General features: G+C 56.1%; 1 protein-coding gene across 1 annotated transcript in view; it reads right to left on the bottom strand.

Annotated features, from left to right (window-relative positions):
* Positions 1–15,498, bottom strand: part of LOC308162451 (nucleoprotein TPR-like) — an 83,289-nt gene that overhangs the window by 46,011 nt on the left and 21,780 nt on the right. The window contains exons 11-28 of the mRNA XM_080536603.1: positions 15,045–15,201; positions 11,024–11,131; positions 9,576–9,817; positions 8,794–8,963; positions 8,604–8,710; positions 8,095–8,243; positions 7,450–7,612; positions 6,559–6,693; positions 6,226–6,366; positions 5,943–6,129; positions 5,289–5,470; positions 4,980–5,120; positions 4,744–4,860; positions 3,541–3,744; positions 2,725–2,912; positions 1,558–1,705; positions 1,253–1,390; positions 495–626 (exon numbers count right to left, since the gene is read on the bottom strand). Of these exons, the coding sequence (XP_080392729.1) occupies positions 495–626; positions 1,253–1,390; positions 1,558–1,705; positions 2,725–2,912; positions 3,541–3,744; positions 4,744–4,860; positions 4,980–5,120; positions 5,289–5,470; positions 5,943–6,129; positions 6,226–6,366; positions 6,559–6,693; positions 7,450–7,612; positions 8,095–8,243; positions 8,604–8,710; positions 8,794–8,963; positions 9,576–9,817; positions 11,024–11,131; positions 15,045–15,201 (2,809 nt within the window). The remainder of the gene's footprint in view (positions 1–494; positions 627–1,252; positions 1,391–1,557; positions 1,706–2,724; positions 2,913–3,540; positions 3,745–4,743; positions 4,861–4,979; positions 5,121–5,288; positions 5,471–5,942; positions 6,130–6,225; positions 6,367–6,558; positions 6,694–7,449; positions 7,613–8,094; positions 8,244–8,603; positions 8,711–8,793; positions 8,964–9,575; positions 9,818–11,023; positions 11,132–15,044; positions 15,202–15,498) is intronic.

Below are 15,498 nucleotides of genomic sequence, written 5' to 3'. Positions count from 1 at the left end.
ACCTGGGGTCTACACCCCCCCTTACCTGTGCTCTACACGCCCCCCCCCCCCCTTCCTGTGCTCTACCCCCCCCCCCCCACCTGTGCTCTACACGCCCCCCCCCCTACCTGTGCTCTACAACCCCCCCCCTACCCGTGCTCTACACTCCCCCCCCACCTGTGCTCTACACGCCCCCCCCTACCTGTGCTCTACACGCCCCCCCCCTACCTGTGCTCTACACCCCCCCCCTACCCGTGCTCTACACCCCCCTCCCCCCACCCGTGCTCTATACCCCCCCCCCCCTACCTGTGCTCTACACGCCCCCCCACTCCTACCTGTGCTCTACACGCGCCCCCCCCCCCCCCTACCTGTGCTCTACACCTGTAGGTAAAACTTTTTTTTTTTTTTTGTGTGATCGACCAAATGTTTTATTTTGTGATCGACCAAGATCCTTATCGATCAATTATCGATCGTCGATGCCCACCCCTACCTGTAGTAGTGTAGTGTAGTAGTACCTGTGCTCGGGCCTTCAGGCGTTTGTTGTCGTCGTCCAGCAGCTTGTTGTCGGCCTGCAGCGCCGCCGTCCTCTGGGTCAGCCGGGCTACGGTGGCCTGGACGGGCCCCAGCTCAGCCTCCAGCCTCCTGGCCTGAGGTCAGAGGTCAGGGTTAGGGTTAGGGTCTACTACGGTGGCCTGGAGGCGCCCCAGCTCAGCCTCCAGCCTCCTGGCCTGAGGTCAGAGGTCAGGGTTAGGGTCTACTACAGCTGTGTGTGTGTACCTTGGCCTGTGCGTGCTTGTGTGTGTGTACCTTGGCCTGTGCGTGCGTGCGTGTGTGTACCTTGGCCTGTGCGTGCGTGCGTGTGTGTACCTTGGCCTGTGCGTGCGTGCGTGTGTGTACCTTGGCCTGTGCGTGCGTGCGTGTGTGTGTGTACCTTGGTCTGTGCGTGCGTGCGTGTGTGTACCTTGGCCTGTGCGTGCATGCGTATGTGTGTGTACCTTGGCGCGTGCGTGCGTGTGTGTACCTTGGCCTGTGCGTGCGTGCGTGTGTGTGTGTGTGTGCGTGCGTGCGTGTGTGTACCTTGGCCTGGGCCTGTGCGTGTGTGTGTGTGTGTGTGCGTGCGTGCGTACCTTGGCCTGTGCGTGCGTGCGTGTGTGTGTACCTTGGCCTGTGCGTGCGTGTGTGTGTACCTTGGCCTGTGCGTGCGTGCGTGTGTGTACCTTGGCCTGTGCGTGCGTGCGTGTGTGTACCTTGGCCTGTGCGTGCGTGCGTGTACCTTGGCCTGGCCCTGCTGTAGTTCAGCCTCCAGCCTCTGGGCGGCGCTCCTCAGGGTCTTGTTCTGCTCCTGCAGGCCGCTGGCGTTCTCCGCCTTCCTCAGCCGCTCCTCCTGCCCCGCCAGGGTCCTCAGGGTCAGCTGACCAGGGAACAGACAGTTACAGCAGAGGAACTACAAACATGGCCGCCGTCGGCCCACACTGTGGACACTGTTTCCCTCCCTCCCCCATCTCTCCTTTCCTCCCTCCCCTCCTCCTCCTCCTCCTCTCTACTTACCTCCCCTCCTCCCTCCTCCCCCCTCCTCACCTGCAGTCTGTCCCTCTCAGTGTTGAGTGTGTCCTGCAGCTCTCTGATGTCTCTGTCCTGGTGTTGTCCCTGCAGGGTGTGTCTCAGGGCCTCCGCCTCCGCCACCTCCAGCCTCGTCTCCAGGATCTCCTTCTCACGCCGCACAAACCTGCACACGCACACAGGAAGTCAGCCAGAGACACAGGAAGTCAGCCAGACACACAGGAAGTCAGTCAGGGACACAGGAAGTCAGTCAGGGACCCTTCAGAAGTCAGTCAGGGACACAGGAAGTCAGCCAGAGACACAGGAAGTCAGTCAGGGACACAGGAAGTCAGTCAGGGACACAGGAAGTCAGCCAGGGACACAGGAAGTCAGTCAGGGACACAGGAAGTCAGTCAGGGACACAGGAAGTCAGTCAGGGACCCTTCAGAAGTCAGTCAGGGACACAGGAAGTCAGCCAGGGACACAGGAAGTCAGCCAGGGACACAGGAAGTCAGTCAGGGACACAGGAAGTCAGCCAGACACACAGGAAGTCAGTCAGGGACACGGGAAGTCAGTCAGGGACCCTTCAGAAGTCAGTCAGGGACCCTTCAGAAGTCAGTCAGGGACACAGGAAGTCAGCCAAAGACACAGGAAGTCAGCCAGGGACACAGGAAGTCAGCCAGGGACACAGGAAGTCAGTCAGGGACACAGGAAGTCAGCCAGACACACAGGAAGTCAGTCAGGGACACAGGAAGTCAGTCAGGGACCCTTCAGAAGTCAGTCAGGGACACAGGAAGTCAGCCAGAGACACAGGAAGTTAGTCAGGGACACAGGAAGTCAGCCAGGGACACAGGAAGTCAGTCAGGGACACAGGAAGTCAGCCAGGGACACAGGAAGTCAGTCAGGGACACAGGAAGTCAGTCAGGGACCCTTCATAAGTCAGTCAAGGTCACAGGAAGTCAGCCAGAGACACAGGAAGTCAGTCAGGGACACAGAAAGTCAGCCAGACACACAGGAAGTCAGCCAGACACACAGGAAGTCAGCCAGAGACACAAGAAGTCAGTCAGGGACACAGGAAGTCAGTCAGGGACACAGGAAGTCAGCCAGAGACACAGGAAGTCAGTCAGGGACACAGGAAGTCAGTCAGGCACACAGGAAGTCAGCCAGGGACCCAGGAAGTCAGCCAGACACACAGGAAGTCCCTACCTGAGGATCTGCAGGGTCTGCTCCGTGGTCTTGCCCTCCTCGGTGAAGGAGAGGTTGAGGCCCTCCCTGGCCGTCTTCTGCTGCGCCGCGGCGGCCATCTTGTCTCCCAGAGCCTCCAGCTGCTGGTGCAGCAGAGCGTTCTGCCTCTGTAGCTCCTCCCCCCTCCTCTGCTGCTGGGAAGCCTCCTCCTACAGGAGAGAGCAGGGGTTAAAGGTCAGGGTTAGCTCCTCCCCCCTCCTCTGCTGCTGGGAAGCCTCCTCCTACAGGAGAGAGCAGGGGTTAAAGGTCAGGGTTAGCTCCTCCCCCCTCCTCTGCTGGGAAGCCTCCTCCTACAGGAGAGAGCAGGGGTTAAAGGTCAGGGTTAGCTCCTCCCCCCTCCTCTGCTGGGAAGCCTCCTCCTACAGGAGAGAGCAGGGGTTAAAGGTCAGGGTTAGCTCCTCCCCCCTCCTCTGCTGCTGGGAAGCCTCCTCCTACAGGAGAGAGCAGGGGTTAAAGGTCAGGGTTAGCTCCTCCCCCCTCCTCTGCTGCTGGGAAGCCTCCTCCTACAGGAGAGAGCAGGGGTTAAAGGTCAGGGTTAGCTCCTCCCCCCTCCTCTGCTGGGAAGCCTCCTCCTACAGGCGAGAGCAGGGGTTAAAGGTCAGGGTTAGCTCCTCCCCCCTCCTCTGCTGCTGGGAAGCCTCCTCCTACAGGACGGCAGGTCAGAGGGCAGGGGTTAAAGGTTAAGAGAGGTCAGGGTCAGGTACCTTTAGCCTGGTCTCCTGCTGGGTCCAGGTGGTCCTGTGTTAGGGTTAGGGCTAGGGGTTAAAGGTCAGGTACCTTCAGCCTGGTCTCCTGCTGGGTCCAGGTGGTCCTGTTCTGCTGCAGCTCTGCGGTGGTGCTGCTGCAGCGCTCCTCCAGCGCCCGGCTCTCTGCTGCCCCCCGCTGGCCGCTCTGCTTGGCCGTCTGCAGCGCCTCAACGTCCGCCGCGTGCAGCAGCAGCTCCCGCTCATACCGGCCCTGCGCCTCAGAGGCTAGGCGCGTCTGCAGGGGTCAGAGGTCAGTAAAGTTTATTTCTACAGCACCTGTCACAGACCAGGGATCACACAGCGCTTTACATATATAAAAACATAATTAAAGAGTAAAAGTAATAGCAAATACAAATAATACAAGAGGCAAAAAGACAGGAGGCTTTTGGGGTTAGCCTGTTAGCCAGGTCATCTTGAGCTGTTAAAAGCCTGGACTGAGACCGCTGATTTATGATCCCAGGGTAGAGCATTCCAGAGCCTGGGAGCCACGGTTTGGAATGCTGCATCACCCTGGGTCTTCAGTCTGGCACGGGGGACAACCAACACACCCTGGTCAAAGGACCTGAGACCTGCTGGGGCTGTAAGGACGCAGTAGGTCACAGATGTAGGCAGCTGCCTGACCATGGAGGCTCTGTAGGTGATGACCAGAACCTTAAATTGAATTCTATCTGTGATGGGGAGCCAGTGTAGGGATGCTAAGATGGGAGTAATATGACATGACTTTCTGGACCTAGTCAACAGCCTTGCAGCTGCATGTTGGACCATTTGTAGCCGGCCCAGGGTGGATGTGTCGAGGCAGGTGAACAGGGAATTACAATAGTCCAAGCGGGATGATACAAAAGCATGAATGATCATTTCCAACTCTGCGTGGGAAACCACAGACCGAACTTTAGCAATATTGCGCAGATGGAAAAAAACAGGTACGTGTCAGTGACCTGATGTGGTGGTCAAAGTGCATTTGCTCGAAATAACGAAAATAACACCAAGGTTTCTGAGCTTAGACCTCACTGTTGTTGAGAGGGTGACTTTACCTGAACCTGTAATAAGAACCTCTGTTTTCTCTGCCTTCAGCTGGAGGAAGCTGTTTGCCATCCAATGATTCACAGCAGTCAGACAGTCAAATAGAGCAGACAACTTGTCGGTATGATCTGGCTTAAATGAGGTGTACAGTTGAATATCGTCTGCGTAACACTGAGGTCAGGGTTAGGCCTGGTCTGGAGGGGTCAGGGGTTACCTGTGTGAGGCTGTCCTGCGTGGCCGTCTGCTGCTGAGCGACTGCAGCTGCAGCTCTGTCTCCTGCGTCCTGCAGCTCCGACTGCACGCTTTGCAGGCTGCGACGCAGCTCCAACACCTGTCACACACACACACACACACACACACACACACACCTGTCACCATGTATCAACCATAGGATACCTTACATTTAGACAAGGGCAGACACAGTCGATCCTAACATCACCAGTGTCGTACCTGTTTCTCCACAGCGTCCACAGCCTTGCGCCTCTCGTCCTGCTGGGTCTGCTTGTCTCTCTCCGCCTGCAGCAGTCTGGCCTCTAGGTGGCGCTGCACCTCCTGAGACTCCTTCAGAGCCGCCTCCACTGGCCCCCTGGCCTGGAGGAGGGAGGGGGGGAGGGAGGGAGAGAGATTAACACCAGGGCAACATACAGGGGTCTAAAGCCTGACTCGTCAAATCTCAGCAGAACGTCCAGCCAATCAGGAAATGGTCCACGTTAGTCCCTCCTCCTACTCTCCTCCCCTCCCCTCCCCCCCTCCTCCTACCTGTTTCTCCTTGTTCAGGCTGTCCTCCAGGCTGAGCACCACACAGCGGTACTGGTCCACGTTGGCCGTGACATTCTTCAGCCTCTCTCTGAGGTCGGAGGTCAAACCCTCCGCCTGCCGCACGGCCGCGCGAGCCTCCGCCAGCTCCCTCTCCACCTGGCTGACCTGGGCCGGGGCTGGGACTGCAAACACACACACACACACACACACACACACACACACAGTCAATTCTCTGTATATTGTTCCAGCATTGAGGTGACCAGTAGAGGCCAGTAGAGATACCTTGTTGATTGGAGACTCAATCAGAAGAATTACATATCCACTGTCTTCCTAACCTAACGGCCTCAGAAATAAAAACATTTATGGAAGAGACAATGTCTGAAAATCGTCACACATCGCCACAAAGCGTCTCGTATTACACGTCGGATCAACCGATAATGTCAAATGGGCTCACTAGACTTGACACGTGATTTTATGAAACTTCTCAACAGACTTGACAAGCTTAAGATTGAGACACTCATCTGAGGGTGAGGGTTAGGCCACCCACTGCTGACAGAGGTAACTTCTCCTCAGCCTGAACACCTGGCTCTCTGGACCGTGCAAACTTAGAGGGCTGAAGTGTTTAGACCACAGGATCAGAGAGACCGCCTTTACCTCTGGGTGAGGCTCTGAACGGAGCCCTGGGATTGGTGGAGGGCTGGTTGGGGGCGGGGCTCTCTGAGGAGCTGATCTGCTGCCTCAGCGTCGCCACCTGCTGCTCAGCGCCGCGCAGCAGCTCCTTGGTCTTCTGGTGCAATGCATTCTGGGCCTCCAGCTGCTTATTAGCCTCCAGGAGCTGGGCCTGAGGAGGAGAGAGGGATGAGGAGGAGAGGAGAGAGGGATGATGTAGTGTGCGTGTGTGTGTGTGTGTGTGTGTGTGTGTGTAAATGTGACGTACATCCAGGCTGCGTCCCAGCGCGTGTCTCTGTTCTACTTCCTGGGTCAGTTTGGTCTTCAGGCCGCTAAGCTCCGCCTCCAAACGCCTCCGCTCCTCCGTCTGGCGCTGACGCCCCTCCACCTCCGACCTCTCCAACGCCACCTACACACACAGGGGTTAGACCCAGGGTACCTGTATGCTCTGCAGGTTGGTCAGCAGGAGGTTATGGAGTCAGGGTTAGGGGTCAGGGTAGGGGTCAGTTAGACCCAGGGTAGGGGTCAGTTAGACCCAGGGTTAGGGGTCAGGGAAGGGGTCAGTTAGACCCAGGGTAGGGGTCAGTTAGACCCAGGGTACCTGTATGCTCTGCAGGTTGGTGAGCAGCAGGTGCTGGTGTCTCTGCTGGGTCAGCACCGCAACCTTCTCCTGGACCAGACGCTCCTCCGCTGCCCTGAGCAGGGCCGACTCCTTCCTCTGGTTCTCCCCCCGCACCTGCAACACCTTCATCATCACCTTCATCACCTAACCTAACCCTCATCATCACCTTCATCGCCTAACCCTCATCATCATCACCTTCATCACCTAACCTAACCCTCATCATCACCTTCATCACCTAACCCTCATCATCATCATCACCTTCATCACCTAACCCTAACCCTCATCACCTTCATCACCTAAACCTAACCCTCATCATAATCATCATCACCTTCATCACCTAACCTAACCCTCATCATCACCTTCATCACCTAACCCTAACCCCTCATCATCATCATCACCTTCATCACCTAACCCTAACTCTCATCACCTTCATCACCTAACCTAACCCTCATCATCACCTTCCTCACCTAACCCTCATCACCTAACCTAACCCTCATCATCACCTTCCTCACCTAACCCTCATCACCTTCCTCACCTAACCCTAACCCTCATCACCTTCATCACCTAACCCTCATCATCACCTTCATAACCTAACCCTCATCACCTTCATCACCTGACCCTAACCCTAACCATCATCACCTTCCTCACCTAACCCTCATCACCTTCATCACCTAACCTAACCCTGAGACAGGTAAGGGACACCTGGCTTGTAAACAAACGTATGTTTTAGGACGTGTTGAAAAGCACAGGACTGTCATGTGTAGTTAGCATGTTGGTGTTCTATATGTGTAGTTAGCATGTTGGTGTTCTATATGTGTAGTTAGCATGTTGGTGTTCTATATGTGTAGTAGCCCCGCCCCTCCCCCTCACCTCAGCCGTCGCCAGCTTCTCATTGGCTGCGCGGAGGTCATGTGTCACGGTGTGGATGATGTTCTCGTGGCGCTGGGCGGTGGCGGCCATCTTGTTTGTCTTGTCCTGCAGTGCATCGACCTCCCTCCTGTACGCGCCCACGCTGTCCTGCTGCATGTCATAGCTGGGGGGGTGTGTGTGTGTGTGTGTGTGTGTGGTGTGTGTGTGTGTGTGTGTGTGTGTGTGTGTGTGTGTGTGTGTGTGTGTGTGTGTGTGTGTGTGTGTGTGTGTGTGTGTGTGTGTGTGTGGAGAGAGGAAGGGTTATTGAAGCTTTTTATTGAACTCCCTTTTTGATTTAGTTATCGTTAGTAGTGGGGTGTGTGTGTTGGGGGGGTCAGGGTTAGGGGTAGGGGGGGTAGGTACCGTCTGGTAGCAGAGGAGAGTCTGGAGGTCAGTGTTGCATTCTGGGAGGTCAGGGGTAGGGGGGGTCAGGGGGGGGGGGGTAGGTACCGTCTGGTAGCAGAGGAGAGTCTGGAGGTGAGTGTTGCATTCTGGGAGGTCAGGGTTAGGGGGGGGTCAGAGGGGGGGAGGTACCGTCTGGTAGCAGAGGAGAGTCTGGAGGTGAGTGTTGCATTCTGGGAGGTTAGGGGTAGGGGGGGTCAGTACCGTCTGGTAGAGGAGGAGAGTCTGGAGGTGAGTGTTGCATTCTGGGAGGTGAGGTCCACCAGCTGCTTGTTCAGACGGTCGTTGGTCTCGTTCATCAGCCGGTCGTTCTCCCCCTTCTCCCTCTTATACACGCTGAACGCATCACTGACCTGCACACACAGACACAGACACAGACACAGACACACACACACACACACACACACACACACCATGTGTCAAGTCAAGTTGTTGTTTTTACTTTCCACTATCTAGAGGGCCACGCCAGGGGTGTCCGTTGTCCCCATTGCTCTTCGCCATAGCAGTTGAACGTGCTAACCCCTAACCCTTACAGCTTAGGGTCCACCACACACGGTTAGGGTCCTTGGGAACGGTTCCTTGGCGGTGTGAAAGCCCCATGTGTGGTATAGGGTGATATGGGTCAGGGGGTCAGACCTGTTTGAGCGCGGCCCTGCCGTGGGTGGTATAGGGTGTTAGGGGTCAGAGGTCAGGGTCAGAGGTCAGGGTCAGACCTGTTTGAGTGCGGCCCTGGCCTGGGCGGTGGCCTGGTTGGAGTCTGCAGGTCTGAAGGGGGCGGAGCGTGTGGTGACGGAGGCGGGGCCAGAGTCCTGGGCGGGGCCTGGGGAGAGGAGAGACACGTCAGACACAGATTATGGTTAGGGTTGGGGGTTAGCTACCTGGGGAAGGTTAAACCCTGGTTACCTTGGTGTCCTGGGGGCAGTTTAAACCCTGTGCTCTGGGTCAGGAGGATGCGGTACATGTCTCTCTGGCGGGCGTTGCTGTCGGCCAGCTGCTTCTGCTGCCTCCCCTGCTGCACTGCTGCCTCCAGCTGCTGCTTAGCCTGGTCCACCGCCTGCTGCAACTCACACACCCTGCACACACACACACACCATGTGTCAAGTCAAGTTGTTGTTTTTACTTTCCACTATCTAGAGGGCCACGCCAGGAGTGTCCGTTGTCCCCGTTGCTCTTCGCCATAGCAGTTGAACCTGCTAACCCTACCACCTGTGTGTGGTGTTTAGAGGGTGGCCCTCTAGTGGTGGTTAGAGGGTGGTTAGAGGCTGGTTAGAGGGTGGTTAGAGGCTGGTTAGAGGCTGGGTAGAGGCTGGTTAGAGGCTGGTAAGAGGGTGGTTAGAGGGTGGGTTAGAGGGTGGTTAGAGGGTGGTTAGAGGGTGGTTAGAGGGTGGTTAGAGGCTGGTAAGAGGCTGGTTAGAGGGTGGTTAGAGGCTGGGTTAGAGGCTGGTTAGAGGGTGGTTAGAGGGTGGGTTAGAGGGTGGTTAGAGGCTGGGTTAGAGGCTGGTTAGAGGCTGGGTTAGAGGCTGGGTTAGAGGCTAGTTAGAGGCTGGGTTAGAGGTTGGTTAGAGGCTGGTTAGAGGCTGGTTAGAGGGTGGTTAGAGGCTGGTTAGAGGCTGGGTTAGAGGGTGGTTAGAGGCTGGTTAGAGGCTGGTTAGAGGGTGGTTAGAGGGTGGTTAGAGGGTGGTTACCGTGCGGCGTGTGTGTCGTTCTGCTCTCTCTCCCTCTGCTCGCCCAGCGCCCGCAGCCTTCCCAAAAGGCTCTGGTTCTGACGCTGCAGCTCCTCCACGTTGCGGAACACCACCTGGCGCTGGCTGATGACCTCAGAGCTGCTGCTGATGGCGGCTGAGCTCACGTCCTCCCTGGGGGGGGCGGGGCTCCCTGCCCCCTGGCCCCCCCGCGCCTGCTCCACCTCCACCAGCAGGACACGCACCTGTGGGGAGGGGGGGTTAGCTGTGTGTGTGTGGGGAGGGGGGGGTTAGCTGTGTGTGTGTGTGGGGAGGGGGGGGTTAGCTGTATGTGTGTGTGGGGAGGGGGGGGTTAGCTGTGTGTGTGTGGGGAGGGGGGGGTTAGCTGTGTGTGTGTGTGGGGAGGGGGGGGCTAGCTGTGTGTGTGTGTGGGAAGGGGGGGGTTAGCTCTGTGTGTGTGTGGGGAGGGGGGGGTTAGCTGAGTGTGTGTGTGGTGGGGGGGGGGTTAGCTGAGTGTGTGTGTGTGGGGGGGGGGGGGTTAGCTGAGTGTGTGTGTGTGGGGGGGGGGTTAGCTGAGTGTGTGTGTGTGGGGGGGGGGTTAGTCATGATGGTTAGGGAAGGTCAGACCCGTCTACAGGAGCAGGACAACCACAACAAAGTTGGGCCTGAAATGGAGCCTTGTGGTGCACCGACGTTCCCCCTGGGCTGAGGACGCACTCTGACCCTAACCCTGACCTTGACCCTAACCCTGGGCTGAGGAGGACGCACTTTGACCCTAAAACAACCTGAGACCTGTCCTCTAGTCTCAGTAGTAAGATGGTTCTGGAGCCTAACGGCCCTTAGGGGGCAGGAGCCTATCTCCTGTTTCCATAGCGTGAGGCAGCTTGATGTACAAGTACACCCCCTGGACATGAGGCTGGTATGTCGCTGGGTCTTACCCCCTGGACATGACGCTGGGTCTTACCCCCTGGACATGACGCTGGGTCTTACCCCCTGGACATGACGCTGGGTCTTACCCCCTGGACATGACGCTGGGTCTTACCCCCTGGACATGACGCTGGGTCTTACCCCCTGGACATGAGGCTGGTATGTCGCTGGGTCTTACCCCCTGGACATGAGGCTGGTATGTCGCTGGGTCTTACCCCCTGGACATGACGCTGGGTCTTACCCCCTGGACATGATGCTGGTATGTCGCTGGGTCTTACCCCCAATCCAACCATTAATGCTGAGTGTCAAGCAGGATCTTTGGTTTGACTCGGCCGGGGATGGAACTCACAACCTTCCAATCTCAGGGCGGACACTCTAACCACAAGGCCACTGAGCTGGTTGGTAGTCTCAGTAGGGGTCAGGGGTTAAAGGTCACCTTCTGGTTGGTAGTCTCAGTAGGGGTCAGGGGATAAAGGTCACCTGCTGGTTGGTAGTCTCAGTAGGGGTCAGGGGTTAAAGGTCACCTGCTGGGCGGTGTCGTCCAGGGTCGTCTGCACCGCCTGCTTGTCTCTCTCCAGGGCGGCGCAGCGCCGGTTGGCCTCGTCCGACTCCTTCTGCAGGCCGTGGATCTCCTACACACACACACACACCACACACACACACACACACACACACACACACACACACAATTAGTAAACAGATACATGTGAAACCGTCGAACCCTTCCCCAAATGTAACCGCGGTTTTCGGTATAACCGTGGGATTAAAAGCGGACTTAGGGTTACGCAGCTTTTCCTGATCCTCCATTCATCTGGCTAGCTCGCCAGTACTTTCCTCACTTTAAGGTCTTGCTAGGACGAGTTGACCCATGAGCCCAGTTTATTTGAATATCCTTCAGAGCAATGCCTCCTGTTGTTGTTAGAGGTGGATAGTCCGGGAGGATGTTATAGGTGATTACCTCGGTTTTCTTGGCATTTAGCCCAAGGCCAACCTTGGCACACTATCTCCACTCTGCACAGCTCCTGTGCTTGCTCCAAGTGGTCGGAGAGCAGGCTGATGTATCTATAAAGTATGTATAAAGTATCTTCGTCATTGGGCCTTTGTGTATCGAGTCAAATGCCTTTTTGAAATCGATGAAGCACAGTACTTCTGTACTGTGACACCATCACACCAACAGGATCCTTATCGTAGACTTGGATGGCAACCCAGTAACAACTGTCATAGTAGTGGGATGGCAACCCAGTAACAACTAGTGTACTCACCCACCAACGAGGCACTAGCCGAGGAGGTGAAATTCTATGAGGACCTGACCCTGACCCCAACCCCTGACCCTGACCTTGCAACAGCGGTCCGTTAAGTCCCGGCTCACAACTTCCTAATTCTGGGTGACTTCAATGCCAGGCTCGGACCAGAGGACACACCTTTCACTGACACACAATTTTTCTCCCGCCCTCCCTCCCTCCCTCCCTCCCCCCCCCCCCTCACCTTCTGGCCTGGTGCAGAGTGAGGTCCCCCCCCCCCTCACCTTCCTAGCCCCCTCCAAGCAGGTGCAGAGTGAGGTCTCCCGCCCCCCCCCCTCACCTTCCTAGCCCCCTCCAGACGGGTGCAGAGTGAGGTCTCTCCCCCCCCCCCCCCCCCCCCTCACCTTCCTAGCCCCCTCTAGCCTGGTGCAGAGTGAGGACTCCCCCCCCCCCCCCCCCCCTCACCATCCCAGTCCCCTCTAGCCTGGTGCAGAGTGAGGTCTCCCCCCCTCCCCCCCTCACCTTCCTAGCCCCCTCCAGACGGGTGCAGAGTGAGGTCTCCCACCCCCCTCACCTTCCCAGTCCCCTCTAGCCTGGTGCAGAGTGAGGTCCCCCCCCCCCCCTCACCTTCCCAGTCCCCTCTAGCCTGGTGCAGAGTGAGGTCCCCCCCCCCCCCTCACCTTCCTAGCCCCCTCCAGACGGGTGCAGAGTGAGGTCCCCCCCCCCCTCACCTTCCTAGCCCCCTCCAGACGGGTGCAGAGTGAGGTCTCCCCCCCCCCCCTCACCTTCCTAGCCCCCTCCAGGCGGGTGCAGAGTGACGCCGGGTGCACACAGGGCTGTTGCGATGCGTTGCACCGGAAGTTATTCATCAGTCATTCATCTCAATGGGGCCGTTGCGTTGCCGTTGCGTTGATCAGTTGCGTTGCTCTGCATTGAGTTTCTTGACCGTCAGGGTGCGGCAATCAGTCAAAAAATGTCAGCTTTTGCGTTGCGTTGGATCCGTCAAAACAACCGGAAGTAGTTTCTTGCCCGGAGCTCTCGCCTCGGCTAACTAGCAAAGCTAACGTAACAGTAGCTAGTTTTAACCATGAACGTTAACTACCTTAACTACAAACCTGGCATTTGTTAATTTTATTTAATCATAGAACCATAGCTGAACATTAGTGAACGTTAGCTAGCTAGTAAGCAAGCCCTACCAAATAGTCAGAAGCCGGGTTTTGACAGCTGGCGTCCGATCGTCTAAAATCATTGATAGTTTTCGGACAATTTCCCATTCACATACAGCCAAGCACAACTGGAATAAGTACATAACGTTATAAGTACTAGGGCTGCCACAAACGATTATTTTCATAGTCGACTAGTCACCGATTATTTTAACGATTAGTCGACTAATCGGATCATAAATTACAGCTTATCGCACAATTACTCAATCGCTTTTATTTAGCTATCATCTTCTAAATCAGCTTCTAAATTTAGCTTGAAGTTGTTAGTTGTTGTTGTAGGTATGTGCTTACTAAAAATAAAGACAATTAAAATGATTGTTCACTCAAAAATAGATATTTTAATGAACTTTGCAGATTTATTTCTGGCATCACTTGCATGTAATGTAATGTAAAGAGTAGTAGAGGGTGCACACTGCTGAGTAAAATGAGGTAGACTAGGCACTAGGCAACCAAAAGAATACAAAAACAAAAATAAATACTTGTACAGAGTACAAAAGTTTTGCTTTGCTTCACTCATCTCATAGTAGAACGCGCCTTCTTCGCACTGTAACGTTAAGACAACATTTTTAGCTATTTGATAAGTATCGCTTTGATGACAACGTAAAATAATGTAAGAAGGCTTTTAACGTAACGATATCGTTAGCCAATAACAAGCTAACTAGCTTACCGAGACGAGCCATCGTCTTCCTCGTCATCTGCCACAGACGTGCTTCCTTTTTAGATGCTCGAGCATTATAGACGTTGCTGCCATGATAAGCGAGTTCAGCTTTGCAAATTTTACATTTTACATTCTTTTTTTCAACGTTGTGGTTGAAATGCTCCCACACTTTAGAGGTACGAGGACAGGAAGACATTTCTCTGTTTGTTTTTCCGGGGAAGTCACGTGTGCCCCGGATGACCGACACTGCGCATGTACATCAAAGACACTGGGAGACGCTAGCCAGTGGCAGCTTCAGGGAAGAAAAACGAATGCTTATCGAATGAAATGAATGGTCTTTATTGTCATTGATATAGTACAGGTACCAAACAACGACATTTGGGAGGGTGGGGGGCTCCCCTGGTGCTAGGCAAAAAAAAAAAAAAAAAAAAAAAAAAAAAAAACGCTTATTTCAGCTCCAAAAAAACATGCGACTACGGCGATTACCAAATATGTCGGCGACGATTTTGGTAGTCGACGTCGTCGTGACTAGTCGACTAATCGTGGCAGCCTTAATAAGTACATAACGTTATAACATTACAACTTAAAATATAATCAGTCGGCTATAGGCATAGCTGTTCATCTAGTGATCTGTCAGTTTAGCTATTGCTCTCGGTACAATCAATGGTTTATGCGAGCAGGCAAACAGCATATAGGTCTCATCTTGGCATCAGAGACAGTCATCAAGGCTATTTATAATGTTCATGAGCGCCAAATGTTTCAAACATTTAAGCCTGGTTTTGACAGCTGGCGTCCGATCGTCTAAAATCATTGATAGTTTTCGGACAATTTCCCATTCACATTCGTTGTTGCGTCTGCATCGCACGTTGAAGTACGTCAAGTCCATCCCACCAGGTTGCGCCAGAACGACGCAACGCAACGGCCCTGTGTGCACGCCGGCGTGAGGTCTCCCCCCCCCCCCCCCCCCCCCCTCACCTTCCCAGTCCCCTCTAGCCTGGTGCAGAGTGAGGTCCCCCCCCCCCCCCCCTCACCTTCCCAGCCCCCTCTAGCCTGGTGCAGAGTGAGGTCCCCCCCCCCCTCCCCCCTCACCTTCCTAGCCCCCTCCAGACGGGTGCAGAGTGAGGTCTCCCCCCCCCCCCCCTCACCTTCCCAGCCCCCCTCTAGCCTGGTGCAGAGTGAGGTCCCCCCCCTTCCCCCCTCACCTTCCCAGCCCCCTCTAGCCTGGTGCAGAGTGAGGTCCCCCCCCCTCCCCCCTCACCTTCCCAGCCCCCTCTAGCCTGGTGCAGGAGTGAGGTCCCCCCCCTCCCCCCTCACCTTCCTAGCCCCCTCCAGGCGGGTGCAGAGTGAGGTCCCCCCCCCCCCCCTCACCTTCCCAGCCCCCTCCAGGCGGGTGCAGAGTGAGGTCTCCCCCCCCCCCCCTCACCTTCCCAGCCCCCTCCAGACGGGTGCAGAGTGAGGTCATGCTCTGCTGCAGACTCTCGTACTCGTCCTTCTGGCGGCGGAGGACCGGGGCTTTGCTCTCCACCTCCTGGACGATCTGGTCCAGCACCGCCGCCGACGCGCCGGCCCTCCAGACGCTCCTGCTGGCAGCTCGTCCTGCGACATCACGAAGGCGTTGTACAGCTGGTGGGGGGGGGGGGGGGCATAAACAACATGAGGTCAGCTGGGGGGGGGGGGGGGGGGGCATAACAACATGAGGTCAGCTGGGGGGGGGGGGGGGGGGGCATAACAACATGAGTTCAGCTGGGGGGGGGGGGGGGGCATAACAGCATGAGGTCAGCTGGGGGGGGGGCATAACAACATGAGGTCAGCTGGGGGCGGGGGGCATAACAACATGAGGTCAGCTGGGGGGGGGGCATAACAACATGAGGTCAGCT

Source organism: Nansenia antarctica, assembly GCF_963989245.1.
Source record: "Nansenia antarctica genome assembly, chromosome: 7".
Lineage (NCBI taxonomy): Eukaryota > Metazoa > Chordata > Actinopteri > Argentiniformes > Microstomatidae > Nansenia > Nansenia antarctica.
The sequence above is the reverse complement of the archived record's forward strand: the minus strand, read 5'-3'. Positions and strand labels throughout refer to the sequence as shown.